At 43.3% G+C, this 15060-nt stretch overlaps 1 protein-coding gene across 1 annotated transcript in view; it reads right to left on the reverse strand.

The window, feature by feature from the left end:
- LOC104843146 (S-adenosyl-L-methionine-dependent tRNA 4-demethylwyosine synthase-like) overlaps positions 1-15060 on the reverse strand; it is a 107917-nt gene that overhangs the window by 5355 nt on the left and 87502 nt on the right. Inside the window, exon 14 of the mRNA XM_010585918.1 lies at positions 8790-8957. Coding sequence (XP_010584220.1) covers positions 8790-8957 — 168 coding nt within the window. The remainder of the gene's footprint in view (positions 1-8789; positions 8958-15060) is intronic.

Consider the following 15060-nt stretch of genomic DNA (forward strand, 5'->3'; position numbering starts at 1 on the left):
CACATGAAACGCTAACACTGAAAAATGGAAGTCAGCCAAAAATCAGTTAGTTTGTCCTAACAAGGATAATGTTATATTTTCTTCACAGAAAAACACACTGAAAAGAGGAGGCTCCTCTTCACCCATTCATTCTGGTCTTTCTCTAAAAAAAAAAAAAAAAAAAAAAAATTTCAGGAAAGGACTAAATAGTATGGGCCACACGAGAATAAAGCAGAGCAGTGGGTCAAAGCCCGCTGCGGCTCCTTGCAGACCTCATCCTCACAGAGCAAACCCTGGGTTGGAAGGACAGAGTCTGTCCCCAGTGGGGAGAAGACCCATGGGAAACCTTTCTCTGATGAGCTGTGTTGCAATGCAGCATCCCTGAAGAGCAGAGGGAAGACTAGAAAGATAAAGCTGAGCTTTGGGTCTTGCAACAGCTACTCTTTAATTACTTGAGGACACACAGATTTAGTAGTCTAACAAATGGATTCTTCCCCAGACAGATGCACAGGGTTTAATGGTTAGATACAGCAGTTTTATGCATAGTTTTAAAGACCACACACACACACAAAAAAAAAAATCAATCGGGGTAAGCAGGAAAAACCAGCAGGTGCTTCAGTTGCAGGGAGGCACAGAAACTGGGGTAGCATCAGACATGAGGGCAAGGAGAGCCCACTGCTCCTCTGATGGCTTTTCTAGTTATAATTTCCAGCATTTTAAGACCTGGCTTTGCAAATGTTTCAGTAGACACTTATTTTGGTTTGCACATAGCATGAGACTTTAAAGGAGCATTTTGCAAAAGCAAGTCTCAGCAACTCAGCTTTTATCAGGCCAACAGGTCCGATGCTTCCCAGTCCACACTTTTATGTCCCATCCCAAAAAACAAATTAAACCCAACTGCCAGTTCTGCTCTTAGGCATTCAGAAATTATTAAGCCTTCTCCTTGCCCGAATGTTAAAATCCCAGCCAAGCAACAAAAGCTGACAGCTCATGCAGGGGCTCTGTGCTGCCGGGGTGCCTCACTCCCTGTCTCCTCTCCCCACGGAGCGGCTGGATGCAGCACCGTCTGCACAGCCCCTTCCCGGCTGCCACCCACAAACCAACTCCCAGGTGCCAATGGCAATGCTGCTGCCTGTGGCTTTGGAGACCCAGGGCTGCAAGATGCATTCAGTGTTGCAGGCAGGAAGCTGCTTTAAAAAAAACCACACTCCCCCCCCCCCCCACAACCCCCCAAAAAACCCCCCAAAACCAAAACCCCAAAAGAACAACAAAATAATTTTGTGCGCAAAGACTTTTTTTAAGGGAAGTAATGCATTCAGAACCTGCAAACATTACAGTCCCTGCACTGCCTGAGCATTTAAACACACAGAGGGACTTAAAAAAACCCCAAACACTACTACACTCCATTTATATTCTTTCCTGAGAAGAACTTATCTTTGAATTATCTTTGCAGCAGCAGTCAGGATATCCTCAGTCTCTTTTTCATTGGCTTTCCTTGAAATACTTTCTTTGCTGAGCTTAAATATATTCTTTTGCTATTAAGGAAAAGCATTGTTCTGGGGAGATGGAGTGTGGCTTTGCACACAGGTCTTAAGCAGATTTATTTTTAATTCCATGCTTACATATCTATGGTCCTGAAACTCAAAAACTTGTTTTCAAGTATCCATGCAGTCTCCTGCCAGCTGTGCAGACTGTGTATCTCAGGTCAGGTGAGCTCACAGCCCACAGGGTCACTGAGGACCCCTCGTCCCACACAGGCACACTACAGGGCTTATATTAAGAGTATTTTGAGAAAAAAAAAACGTAGTAGAAATGCTCCTCTCTTTGGAGCCCCTGGCAGCAGCTGGAAGAACTCAGCAGCATCAAAACACTGCAAGTTTCATCAATCTGCAGTGATATATGTGAATATTTGAATAAATAGAAAAAGTCCATCCCAGCTACTTCTTATGCTGGCCACACTGGCCATATGGCAGGGCAGGAGTTAACACCCATCATCCCTTTTATTTCCTCTTACGTTTTCATTGTCACCAAAAAGACCAGGGGACACTTACAGACCCCAGGTCTGCTGCAGCATATCGGTCCTAAAGAAACAGCACAAAGCTTGCAGAGAATTACTCTGTGAACCACATCCACACATTTGGTGGGGTAATGTACAGATCTGGATTTTCTATAATGGACAGACAGAAGTCTCATGAACTGTCTCGATGGTGCAGCAGTGCTCTTGCAGGCTCCAGGAATTTAAATACCACAGCCACCAAGGCTGTGTGTGAAGCCGGGATGGGCAGGTTCATCCCACTCTCACCATGGCTGACTTGCCAGTCTTTACCTTTATGAAAAAGAAAAAAAAAATTAAAAAAAAAATCACATCCTCCTGCTCACTTCACCTCCCCAGGTCGCTTGGCTTAGAAGCATTTAAGACAGCTGGTACCTGAAACAGGAGATGTCTGAGTAGAGAGTAATGCCATGTCAAATGTGTTACTTAGGAATTAGCTACCACTCCAGATTTGCAATGCAGCAGCTTTCAGTTACTGGTTTTCTATTGTGGTCTCCACCATCAGTCACTTCTCTGGGCCAACATCAAAAAGGCAGCTGGAAAAGTGATCTTGATGGCTCCAATCCTGAGCTCCTTAATTTAAATTTGAAGACAGCCCATCATTGCAATAAACAAAACAGCTTTTACATTTTCACACAGGCTATTATTAAACAGATCATATATAATGGGAGTGCAAAGCACTTACATTACACAACTGCTATGACTATTTTTGTCACCTGCCAGTACAAAGCTCTCCAAGTCAAACAAATAACTCAATGAATTATTACATACAGTTTCTCACCTAATTAAGGCTCTGGTACCATCATTTAAGGCTCCCTTTGTTCAACAGTGGGAGTGACTGAATTGGAGTCACTCAGGAAAAGAAGAAAAAAATATTGTAGATAAATTAATCTTAACAGGGTCAAATTGCTTCTTAAAAAGCTAAAAAACTTTTCTTTTTAATTACCAGTTGTAACCTCAGGCTTTAGGGGGAAGAAATTAAGATTAAGCTGATTATTAAGTTACAAATGCGTGCAATAGAAGGTAATAACCAATCCAACAGGGCACCGGGCATGCAGAGGCAAAAGTCAAACTACATCCCATGTCCATGGGGCTAAATGAAAATCTCCATAGTGACACCAAGCCCCGGGAACAACTGAGCTTTAAACCCCTCAGCAACTTTGCAGACAGTATCTATGAACAGTTAACAGCATAAATTTCAGATGGAAACAAAATGTAGCCTTGTAGTTATACATTCAGTGACTTAAGTGCTTATTAGCAATCAGACATGTTAAAGTAGATGAAACGCCTTCCAATACTGGCAACTAGAATGCCTGGAAATGGGATTTGCTATTGTGTTTTCCAAGAGAGTGAAACAAAAAGGTGACACCAAACCATTGCTGACCCGACCTGTGCACTGCTGGGAGGGCACCATCCCTCGCCAGTGCTGTATGGCCCTACACCGTGGGACCATTCCTCAGCAACTCGTTAGCTTCTATTTATTACATCTAATCTTGTGTGAGTTATTCTAAAGAAAAGATTCATTATTGCAGATTTTTTTTCTCTTAATCCCTACTCGCTGCAGAGCAGAACATCTCATCTGCCAATTAAACCAGCGCTACATCCAGACGGTTTTAATTCTGATGGATGAAAACCGGATTACTTTAGCACAACTGTGATCTTCTTTTAATAACTAACAGATCAAGCACAGCAGAGCCACCTTCCTATTTGGAAGGAGACAACGGAAAGAAAAAACCTTCTGGAAACATAACATTTCATACTCACGCCTGCACTAAGGCTGTTCTTTGGCTACGGAGGTACCTTGTCTTCAGCTGGGGAGGAACCCCATTCCCTGCATCTGCTGCAGACACTGGGATGTTGCACCCATTTGGTGACCTTCTGACACGAAGCAGCAACTCAAGTTTGTTTTTTCCCTTTCACTGTAATGCTGTCACAGGTATGGGGTAACTGATGGGTGAGCAGGCAGAGAACGTGATCTAAATTCTGGATCTGGGATGCTGGATTGCAAGGACAGCTTACACTCTCCAAATAATTTGCAAGGCAGGAAGGAAACAAATTGTGATGGACTATTTTTCTCTAATATAACCCTTGTTTAGTTGATCTGCAGCTGGTAGTTAAGTGCTTCCTTTTCCTCCCTAAATATAGATGAAATGCTCAGCATGGAACAACTTCAGAGCCTTTCACCCAACCTCTCGAGCCTTCTGCAAGTGCAGCCAGGACACACGTGAAGCCTTCACATCCCATCCGAGCCCCCCACGGTACAGACATGGGCGGTGCTGGAAAATCCAGTGGGAAGGAAAAGGCCGATTCCCTCTTTGCTGGGAAGATTTCTTGGTTGATGGAGAGTAATGAGCACCTTTGGCCAGGCTACTATCTCCCCCCAACTCATTTCAGTTGAAGCTACCCACAACACCTGCCTTGGAGGTACCCTGTGTACCCTCAGCACTGCATTTTGGTTATGGGAAATGAAATGATTACAGGGACCTTCCTGAAAGCACCTGCCTTGGGTTATTTTGTGGATGGCAGGCTCACCCTGCCGTGCTGGAGAATGCAATGCTAACCCAGACCACGTCCACCAGGGAAATAATCCAACTGGTGAGCCAAGGGAGGTCCGGGGCACAGGACTGCACCCGCACCATGAGAGAACATCTGGATCCAGGGTATGGACTTGGATCTGCTTGTGGAAGTCAGGCGTATCCATTTATTAAGGCAAAAATGGATGACGACAGCCACTCTTCTGAGCTCACCAGCCATTCATTTCACCCTGTTAACTGAGACCTCCAAAGAGAGCAAAAAGGGACAGGATTTCAGGACTATTCCCTGTGCCATGCATGGCTAATTGACACAGAAATCAATCCCAGCATCACAGGAAAGAGGCAGGGATGCTCACACCTACTAGCAGATCTAAGGACCAGACCGAGCAGCAGCACATGATACAAACTGCACTAACGAGAAACTTGCAGCTGTAAAGCAACAGGGAGAACGTGGCTAGAAAACAACCCACTTGCAAAAGCGAGGTAGATATTTAAATTAACATAATAGGACATAATTGGCAGGCAAGTATTTCAACACAATGGAGCGGGTGGTAAATACAGGCATAAAGCAAATTCGACAAAGCAGGGCAGAGGGTTTTATTCTAGAAATTACCAAGATGCTAACTTTCATTCAAAAAAATCTTTTCTGCAAGACAGCTGCAGCACATTCCCCCTTCTTAGGCACTTGTTATGGTAGTCTCAAGGATATGTTTCTTGTTACAACCCAGGCAAAGCAGCTGCCTAGGGTCTCTCTCTGGAAAAGGTTACTTGAATTAACTGTTAAATTATAAAGTTGCTGCTGTCTCAATATCTCAGCCAATTAGTTCAAAAGCGCTGTAATAAATTAGATTTTTTTGTACCATGGTGTTTATAGGATTTGCTAAAAAGCAAATGTAATTACTCAAGAATTTAGCACTACTGCTAAAGAAAAGAATCAAAGAAGATGGAGCCAAAACACACCAGGTACCTCTCAAGGAGAGATGGAAACCAGCACGCAGGGGGGAGAGAAAAGCTGGGAGAAGGATGCAGAAAAGACAGGGAAGAAGAGCTTTTCCACCCGTGGGAGCCCAGACCAAGCCAAGGGAGGGCTGCACTCAACCCTGGTTGTCTTTGCTTGTCCTTCAGGCTTAAGCAGCTGATACCCAGTTGGCCCCCAAATAGTGGAAATATCAGTAACTAATGGTTTTTCAGGTCACTGTGAGCAGAGTGCAGGTGTTCTCTGTGTTATTTTTTTAGGGCTCTGTGAGGGCTAACTGGGAAACAAACATTTTGCTGTAAGGCTTAAGTTTATGAGACTTAAGCTGTCCTTGGATAGTGCATGAGTGCCATATTCAAAGCTCTCCGAGGTTAAGTGGGATACATCTCACTTCCCGAGACCTATTGAGTCCTGAAGGCTTTTACAAGCACCTCACCTGTAACTGCAGAAAGACACTCAGACACCAGCAACGAGATTCTGGTCAGCAGGGAAAAAAAAAAAAAAAAGGGGGTGTATGTGTGTGTGTGGGGAAAGACCTAAAAGCCCAAGATTTTTAAGACACTGAGGTACCCCCGAAATGCAACACCTCCTATCTCTGTATTGCCTCTTGATTTCCTGAGAAAAGAAAATAATACCAGACATACAAACTGCAATTTCCTCTACCTAAAATCCCTTTTTCTACCTAAATCCCCGGCCTTAAGAGCCTAAATCCTAAACTATTATTCATCAAGTAAGCAGGTGCCAATCAATGATTCTCCATAAATCAAGGAGCAGAGGCTACAAGCAAGATGCATTATTTCTCTGACATTTCCAGAGTCTTTCATACAGGCTGGTATTACAATATTGGCATTTAAAATTATTGTGAGCATTGTTTGAACACCTCAAAACTCAGACCTAGCAGGACACAGTGAAATAAATCACATTTCCTAATGATTTTTATTACCATCTTCCTGCAACTCCGTAACTTTTTAAAGATACCTTTGATTTTGCAATTACTCACTACAGTTTGATTGTTCCCAGAGTAGAGGTTTTCTTGAAATAATATACACTGACAAATTTTATTCTCCACTGGAGCCTGAAATTCAGAATTAAACATAATAGAAATAAATTTATTTTTTATTAGTTCTTTTAGTACTGAGTATAGATTGTTTCCAAAAGACGCCCTCTTCTAACAGCTTTAGAAAGCAAAGCAGCTGTTGAATTCCTCCTGGGCCAGTATCAATCTATTCTTGTTACTAATGGTGTTACTTACATTATGCATCAATAAGTTAGGTGGCAATCTGTTTCCTTTCTTTCTCTGGGCCCTTCACCTTAGAACAGCAAAGAATATTTTTCATTCAAGGATTTGCTCACACACACGTTACCAGTGGCAACAACCAAGACTGAGACTGTAAATAAAGCAACTTTAAGGTGGGTTAAAACAAAAATAATGCCAGGTATCCCATTTTTCTCTGCTTCTTTACGGCTGTTCCCATAAAACAGCACATCGCAAAAGCAAGCAACAGTTTTGTAACTGTGCTGTTTTCAACAATGAGACTCTAATCCTTTTAAAACACTAATTTAAAATAATATGGATCTTTTGCAAGTGGTGATTTTAACCAGTTATTTCCTTTGCATACTGTGGATAACCTCACATGGAAAGCCCTACATAACCACTCACTAAAAGCAGCTCCCATTTAAGTGAGGGATGCAAGAGCATCCGTGACTTCAGCAAACAACTGAAGAATATACAAAGAGTAAAATCATAATTAGCATAAGTAGCTGCTCCATCAGTTGCCTAGCTAGCACATTATTATACATTTTTACTATCTTTCTATTAAGCACTTCTGGAGCTCAGAAAGCCAAATTGTACTTGATATCTTTCATATCGAGGCCGCACCTCGAGTACTGTGTTCAGTTTTGGGCCCCTCACTACAGGAAAGACACTGAGGTGCTGGAGCGTGTTCAGAGGAGGGCAACCAAGTTGGTGAGGGGCCTGGAGCACAAGTCTTATGAGGAGTGGCTGAGGGAACTGGGGCTGTTTTAGTCTAGAAAAGAGGAGGCTGAGGGGAGACCTTATCGCTCTCTACAACTACCTGAAAGGGGGTTGTAGTGAGGTGGGTGCTGGTTTCTTCTGTCAGGTGGCTGGAGATAGGACAAGAGGAAATGGCCTCAAGTTAAGGCAAGGGAGATTTAGGTTAGATATTAGGAAAAATTTTTTTACAAAAGGGTTGTCAAACATTGGAATGGGCTGCCCAGGGAAGTGGTTGAGTCACCATCCCTGGAGATATTAAAAAAGCGAGTAGACGGGGTACTTCAGGACATGGTTTAGTGGGCATGGTTGATGGTTGGACTCGATGATCTTGAAGGTCTTTTCCAACCTAAATGATTCTATATCCTGCATCCTTTAAATGAATTTATTTTTTTGGCATTTCACTTTTATTTCAAATCGTGTTGATGCTATTTATGAAGGGACCCAAGTTTCAAACAAACCATTTTATACACACACAGGCTGCTAAGACATGCTTGGCCTGCGAAAGTACTCCAGTAGCATAAGGGATGCTGGACTGGTGTCAGAAAGCAGCACCACTACCTCTTCTCCATTATTAGGATGGAGAACACGTATAATTGTTCTAGCTGCTTCATCTGCCCTGCAAAACAGTATTGCAGAAAGGCAGCTCCAGTCTTAAAAGGAAAGCATTTTCTGTTAACATTCACATAATGTCTTTTACAAAAATTATTTCTCCAAATGAAGAAAAATACATTATTTCTACTCTGGATGAAATGAAGGAGGTCTACAATTCTGGTAGGTATCACAAAGATCCAACAGAGGAAAAACACAGCCCTAACCTATTCTTGTGTAGCTTCCTTACTGAGCTGTATATACCACTGAAAACCATCATGACAAAACAGAAACAAGACAAACCAGCTGACCCACATCAACAAGATTTGTTCTTGCCTTTCTCAAAACGCAGAGTGTGACAAAGCACACAACATATCGCACTGCACTCCTCCTGGAGCCATTAAATGCTTCTTCCCTGGATTGCCACGGTACTGCTGTGAGTTATCACAACGGGCTGCAACCTGCAGTGGCTTCAGTAACTATTCCACAGCCCTCTCTGCAGTATATGCTATGCATTTTGCGCCCCCCGCCCCCCCCAAAAGTATCCAGCTAACTCTAGAGAGAAAATGTGTTGGAACAAGGTTAATTGTGCAACACTTCCAAGGAGAAGATACAGTGCTTGGTATTACACTCTGCCAGTCTCACCTTTTTGTGAGCTATCAGGAGACAGTTTGAGTGTTCGTGCTCGCATGCGATTTCGTAATCGGGGATGAGGTCTGCCAGCTCCTGGACGAAGCGCACCACCTCCTCGTGCCAGGGGACGTTGGCCATGGTGAGGTTGCTGGCTGAGCTTTCACCGCAGTATGTCACACCCTGAGAAGAAACATGGAAACCGTCACTGTCATCTTAACCCTTCACAAGTTCAGGGCAGTGCCAGCACATCAGCTGCAGCAAACCCTGAAAAGTCTGTTTTGTCCCCTCTTCACACCGTATCTTATGGAAAGGTAACAAATTTGGAGATGGCATCAGAAATCAGTCTCTCTCTCAGTGGCACATCACCAAACCGCTGTGCACCCAAGCTTCCCCAGCAGTAAAACACAGGTTAGTCTTTATCCTAGAAAGTAGCTTTAAAAGCATTCAAATGACGGATGCTCATGCTCCTCAGCTACCAAGGTCACTTCGAGAAGGTCACTTGGTTTTGAAACAACATGCCTGGAAGAAAGTCTCGCAAACAACCAATGCAACAAGTCAGTGTGACATTTCTAGAGATAACTGTCCTATGTGCCACAGAGGTAAGGACCTCTCCCCTTCCAAGCCAAGGCTGTGGTTTCTACCACTGTCCTCTAGTATCCATGCAAATCTCGTTCCAGCCCCTTGTAAAGCCATCCTCCCTAATTGTGCCCAGGGAAGCTCCCCCAGCTGTACAGTGCTGGCTCTCCCTGCTTCCAGCTGTTCAATTTAATCACAAGAGAACTAAACCTGCCTATTTTAGATGTAGACAATTGCTGTAACTGCCCCCATGCAATGAGACCCAGGTAACCACAACCTGGGGCTCTATGAATACCTACATTGGAGATTTTGAGTAAAACACTCAGTTGTGTTCACATGATTGTTTGGATCTTGAGATCTCAAGGTTCTTCCCAACCACTAGTCATTTTATAGAAAAAAAATCAAGATAATCCCAGTTTTGGTGTAAGAAATGGGCATTCGTAAAGCATTATGCATCCATGCACAGATGGGCTGGGCAGAGTCCCACCAGGCAGCGGTGCCCAGACAGAGATATGGCTCATTAGGACAAAGGTGTAGATGCAGATGCTAGCAGGATAGCAGCAGTTTGAGCCCAGAGAAACAGCAGATTTCTTTTAAACACCTTTTCTTCCAAAGAAAAGGGGGGGGGGGGGAATATCTGCAAGAGCGCAAACCATCCTTCTCTTCTGCGCATGCACTAAGTGTATGATTCTTGAGAGCACAAAGAGCAAAAACACTAAAACAAATTAAATAGTGCAAAAGTAGAACAAAGCAGAGGATGCCTGTGAACCTTGAGGTCTTCCGAAGACAAGTGCTAATTTTGAGTTCAAACCAGAGGGATGGAATTGGGCTTTAAAGGTGGAGAAATGGTGAATTTGCATAGTCTAGTGCCATATCACCCATTCCCTTCTCTAAGACCTTTGCTAAACTGGAAGAAACTCCATGGGGATGAAAGCTTCTTCATTGGGGGCAAAAACAGAGTTCCCCCAGAAAAAAAACAGGGCTTTCCTTCTGCCCCTCTGCTCCACGAAGCTGTTTTTCTGCAGTAGCCAAGCACCTAATGATCCTTAATGAAGCCAACAAGTCAACGCCTCTGGGAGGGACATGTTCTTACTCTCATTTTACAGCCTGGAAAAAAGTGAGACAAAGTTTTGCACGGGGACATGGGGGAGGCCATCAGGGAGGAATGATGGCTGCCCTGGACAGCACCATGGCACTGCTGAAACCTCATCTTCCTAATCCAGCCTGCTTTGCCTCTGGTCTGCTCCTCTCCATGGCAGCACTGCTCCTTCAACTTCCAGTTAGGACAAGACTTTCAAAACCATAAGAAAACTTCAAGGCTAGAGGAATGTGCTGCTCTTTGTTGTTCATTCACTCCTTGGGAGGCAGAAGTACCCCAGTCGCTCAGCAATGAGCTCACTGTTTCGAGGCGACCACAGCACAGACCACGAGAGCTGGTTTGCTACTGGCTCTGCTGCTACCTCCAGCGATTCAAGGTTCCACCAAGACCCTCAACACCAGCATGAAAGGATGAATGCAAAGCCTCATGTGGCCAAGTGCTTCCAGAAACCAGATGAAGAACTCTGCTCAAACTCCTCTATCTAGCTGAAGAAACACAAGTCACCAGTTTCCAAGATTATTCTTTAATTCCCTGGCTTGGTATCAGCAGCTCTGTTTGCATGGAGGTCTGCAGGCTGCTCAACAAGTGCCTGCTGGGGGTGGGGTGGTGGTGGTAGAATTTTAAGGAAGATATTAGGTGTGTTCCTCACTGCTTTTCCCCCCAGACCTCACCTACAGGAAAGACAGCTACAGTGACTGCCAGGTACTCAGTGCTCCAGACCATTGTTTAAAATAAAAATAAATTAAAAAAAAAAAAAAAAAGAAACCGGGGCACTTGTCCAAACTGCTCAATATCCTCCCTGGATATCGAGGGCCATGAGCTAGATACAAAAATAACATCAGCACAGTAAAGCCAATGCAAACACAGTCAGTAAACACACAGATTATTTTTCAGGACTGAGTACACAAGCAAACACCCAAAAATATAAAGACATTTGTAAAAATTCCCTCCAGCTCATCTTACTCTTACTATCTTTTGCTTAAATTAATTCAATAAATATTGAGAACTGTTTGGAAAAAAGTCCATCTCTGCCTGCGCCTCCTGCACACATAGAGGGATGGTGAAAATCCAGGCTTGAGACGGTGCTGTAGAGAAATTCTTATTGTTTACTGATGAGTAGAACTGACTCGATGACATTAAAAAGGCCAAAGGCCACCTGAACAACTGAGGAATTTCTATAATCCTACCACTCCACAAAGAGTCCATGCTGCTTTGTGAAATGCTGAGAGCTGAAGTAATTGTCCCAGAGCAAAAGTCCACAGGAAACATTGAGGGATTTTTTAATAAGATTGATTTGCACTGATTGCGGATCTCCCACCTGTCGCTGTCTGCCAGCCAAAAGGCCAGCACCATCGCTCATACACCTCCAAAGCCCCCATCACTCCTGATCTCCCCTGCCTTGGCAGAAGTAAAGGTCATGCAGTGCTGGCACGTTGTACCTGCACCCAAAAAAAAAAAAAAAAAAGTCCGTGGGGTGGGAAGTACCCAGCACATGCAGGCTGATGTGATGAGCACTATGAGCATCTCTTGGGCAGAGCACACAGAAGTTTCCCACCACACATCAGTCTGCAAAGCTCTGCAGCTCACTAGTGTGATAAGGCAGGAGCATGATCTTTGGGGAAACAGCTTTTCTGATAATTTTCTGGAAGCACACTCAAAACTAGTCACTAATTTAGAAGTGGTATTTTTCAAAAGACACCTTAATCTCAGGTTTAATTGTATTAAGCCAGCAGAGATAGTGGGTTCTTGCTCCAGCTCCCTGCCCAACCGCCTGATACAGCAAACGAACTGAAGGAGGTCACATTGGAGTGGGATGTGTTCCTGCTGTGCCCTACACAAAGCCAAGACACAAGCACTGCTCATTTGGGTGATTTACTTGCAACAGAAGCTGAGGTCCTCTGGGTCACTGCAATACCCACCCCCTGCAGCAGCCACCTCCATGCCCTGCAACAATCACTGGTCGGTGAATGCAACCACTCAAGTTCTCCTATACCCCACTCCACCCACCTTCAGCCTCATCATTTTGAGATCACTTGCTCTTAATTTGGAGATTTGATCACTTGAACCTCCTGAATTACTGATTTAGTCTTATTTCACTACTGCTTTGCTCCATCTTTAATTTAGTAAAATTCTCATAAATTAGCCAGCAGTATGTGGCTTGCTGAGATGTATTTTTGCTTATTTCTTTCTTTCCAGATAAAAGTAATTAAAGCCTCATGCAACTGGTTTAACCTGTGGTATCACAACCCAAGTCACAAGCCCACCCCACCCAAAAGGGCAAACTCACACAAGAAATGGCTTTTCTTCTAGACAAAAGCCCAACTCCTCTGTACCTCTGTAGATGGTTTCATCACCTTTGCTCTTTGGCCGAGCTATTTTATTCCAATCACAAAATCCCATCAAGTACCGGTCTTTAAAACAGAGCACACACAATTTTATGGATGATTATGTTATGCATTCTCATGTTTTTCCTCTGTGAAGAACACTTCTACTTCTTTTAAGTGGCATTTGCATCCACACTATATTTACAGCACCTGGTCCCAGCTGACACTGCACTCCCAAGACCTAATTCACGTACATTAAAGTTGAACATGTCATGTTCAGCAATAAACAGAGACAGATCCTTTGCAAACACTTAAAATTAGAGCAAGGTGAACCACACAGTGCTTAAATAGGGCTACAAAAGAAACAGACTCCTGCTAATTAGAAACTGTACAAGTTTTGGAAGCAATTACTTTCTCACTGGTAAATTTATGAGGGACCTCCTCTATTAAACTGCCCAAGCAAAGGATATTAGAGCCATGCACCATAACTCAGAGCCAGCATGGAAACAGGTTGACTGTGCACAACCGCAGACAAGTCAGGGGAGTGTTAAAAAGGGAAGTACATTAATTTTTTAGCCCGGCTCTGAAAGTCTGAAAAAGACTTTAAATGTTCTTATATTACAGCAGCCAGCCACGCAAATAATAGGATATGTATCTCCAAAGTTCAGCTGTATAGATGCAGCTCCATATAGTAATATTTTCCCTGCGTTCATTATACAGATTATGATTTGAGCAGCATGAAAAATGTATAACTACAGAGGGGTAAAATTCTTAGGAAGCTACAACATGACTCATTCTTTTAATAAACTTCAAAGATATCATTTACAAGCAAAGAGAGCGCAGAGGCAAATGGAATAACTAAGAGCTTGGATGGCTGATTAATTCACAAGCACAAATCAATGAAAATCAGCTTAGCAGCACACCGAATGAAAGCACATCAGCTTTCAACTTCCCCAACTTCTTAAAACTTGAGTTAATTAACAGTGCTGATACCACTTAAAAAGTGTGAACGGTTGATTAGGGCGGTCATGTTATATTTTTCAGTAATACATGAAGACAGTTATTAAGACATCAAGTATTAAAAAAGGAAACCATTCTATTGTACACCCTAAGCTCTTACACCAACTTCCCTGCAGTGGCAACATCAATGATGCTGCCTCTTAATTAGTCTTTAATAAGGGTGCTTTTAGCATCCTAATCATGCCACATAGCTTTGGCCAAATACCTTGAAACGCAGAAGCCTTTTGAAAAGCATCTCAGCTATTCTTCGTTATGCCAGTACAAATCCAGAGCAACTGTGCTGGGCGTGCTCTGGATTTCTGTGCTGCTGTAACGGAGCCGAGGGTGCACAATTGTATTTAAGCAACGCCTTGTGCTAAGATGATTATTGCTGCAGCAAGAAGCACAAGCAGCACATTTCTTCTACTGCGATCTGGCTCCTTGCCGGAGATCTCAACAGCCAGCAATCATTTTAATCCACACGGCTACGAAGGAAAGATCACAAGGGAACTAAATATGACAGCACTTTGTTTCTCAACTTTGAAACTCCAGGCTTCCCGACTTAATTACTGAACAAGAGAACTTTCTTAACTCCTAGCCCACAAATTAGAAATTTGTTTAATTGAGGCTCGCGTGAATTAACAGAAGAACAAAGTGTCAGCCAAGCTGCTGAGTGACAGAGCCACTGTTTAAAAACTGGGGCAGCCCTGACCCAAGACAAATATAAAAAGCCTCAAATGACATGTTGATAGATTGCACTCTCTGCAATAAAAATGCTTATGATCTGAGCATCGGCATTGTCCAAATTATATACACAAGCTCTCACGCACGTCTGCTCCTTGGTGGAGTGCATTCAGGCTCATTGGTTGTTTTTAATAATTGCTTTCAAGTTGATTTAACGAAGGACATTGGTTTATTTGTGTCAGTTAAATTTGAAAAGCAGGAATGGAAATAGTTAGTTACGCAGCATAACCCCAATATTTAACACCAGCTCTCCAGATGCACCACACGTATGGCTATATGCAGATCGGTGCTACAGTGGTCCATAAATCTTCAGCAACTCCCTTGAAGTCAAAGGAACTTCTCCTGTAAAAGCCAAACTCTGAAATGCTGGATGCAGCCTTTCATTCCAGCTCTTCAAAATGAACCATATAGATACTGAGAGAGAAATAGCCACTGTTAAATCACTCACTTCTCTGCTCCTTAGGCCCTGTTAAAGAGAGATTGCACAGAGGAAGGCAGAAGAAATAGAAAGACTCAGACTGGAAGGCAGGAGGTGAATTTT

The sequence above is a fragment of the Haliaeetus leucocephalus genome, unplaced genomic scaffold, assembly GCF_000737465.1.
Source record: "Haliaeetus leucocephalus isolate CR32 unplaced genomic scaffold, Haliaeetus_leucocephalus-4.0 Scaffold136, whole genome shotgun sequence".
NCBI classification, from domain to species: Eukaryota; Metazoa; Chordata; class Aves; order Accipitriformes; family Accipitridae; genus Haliaeetus; species Haliaeetus leucocephalus.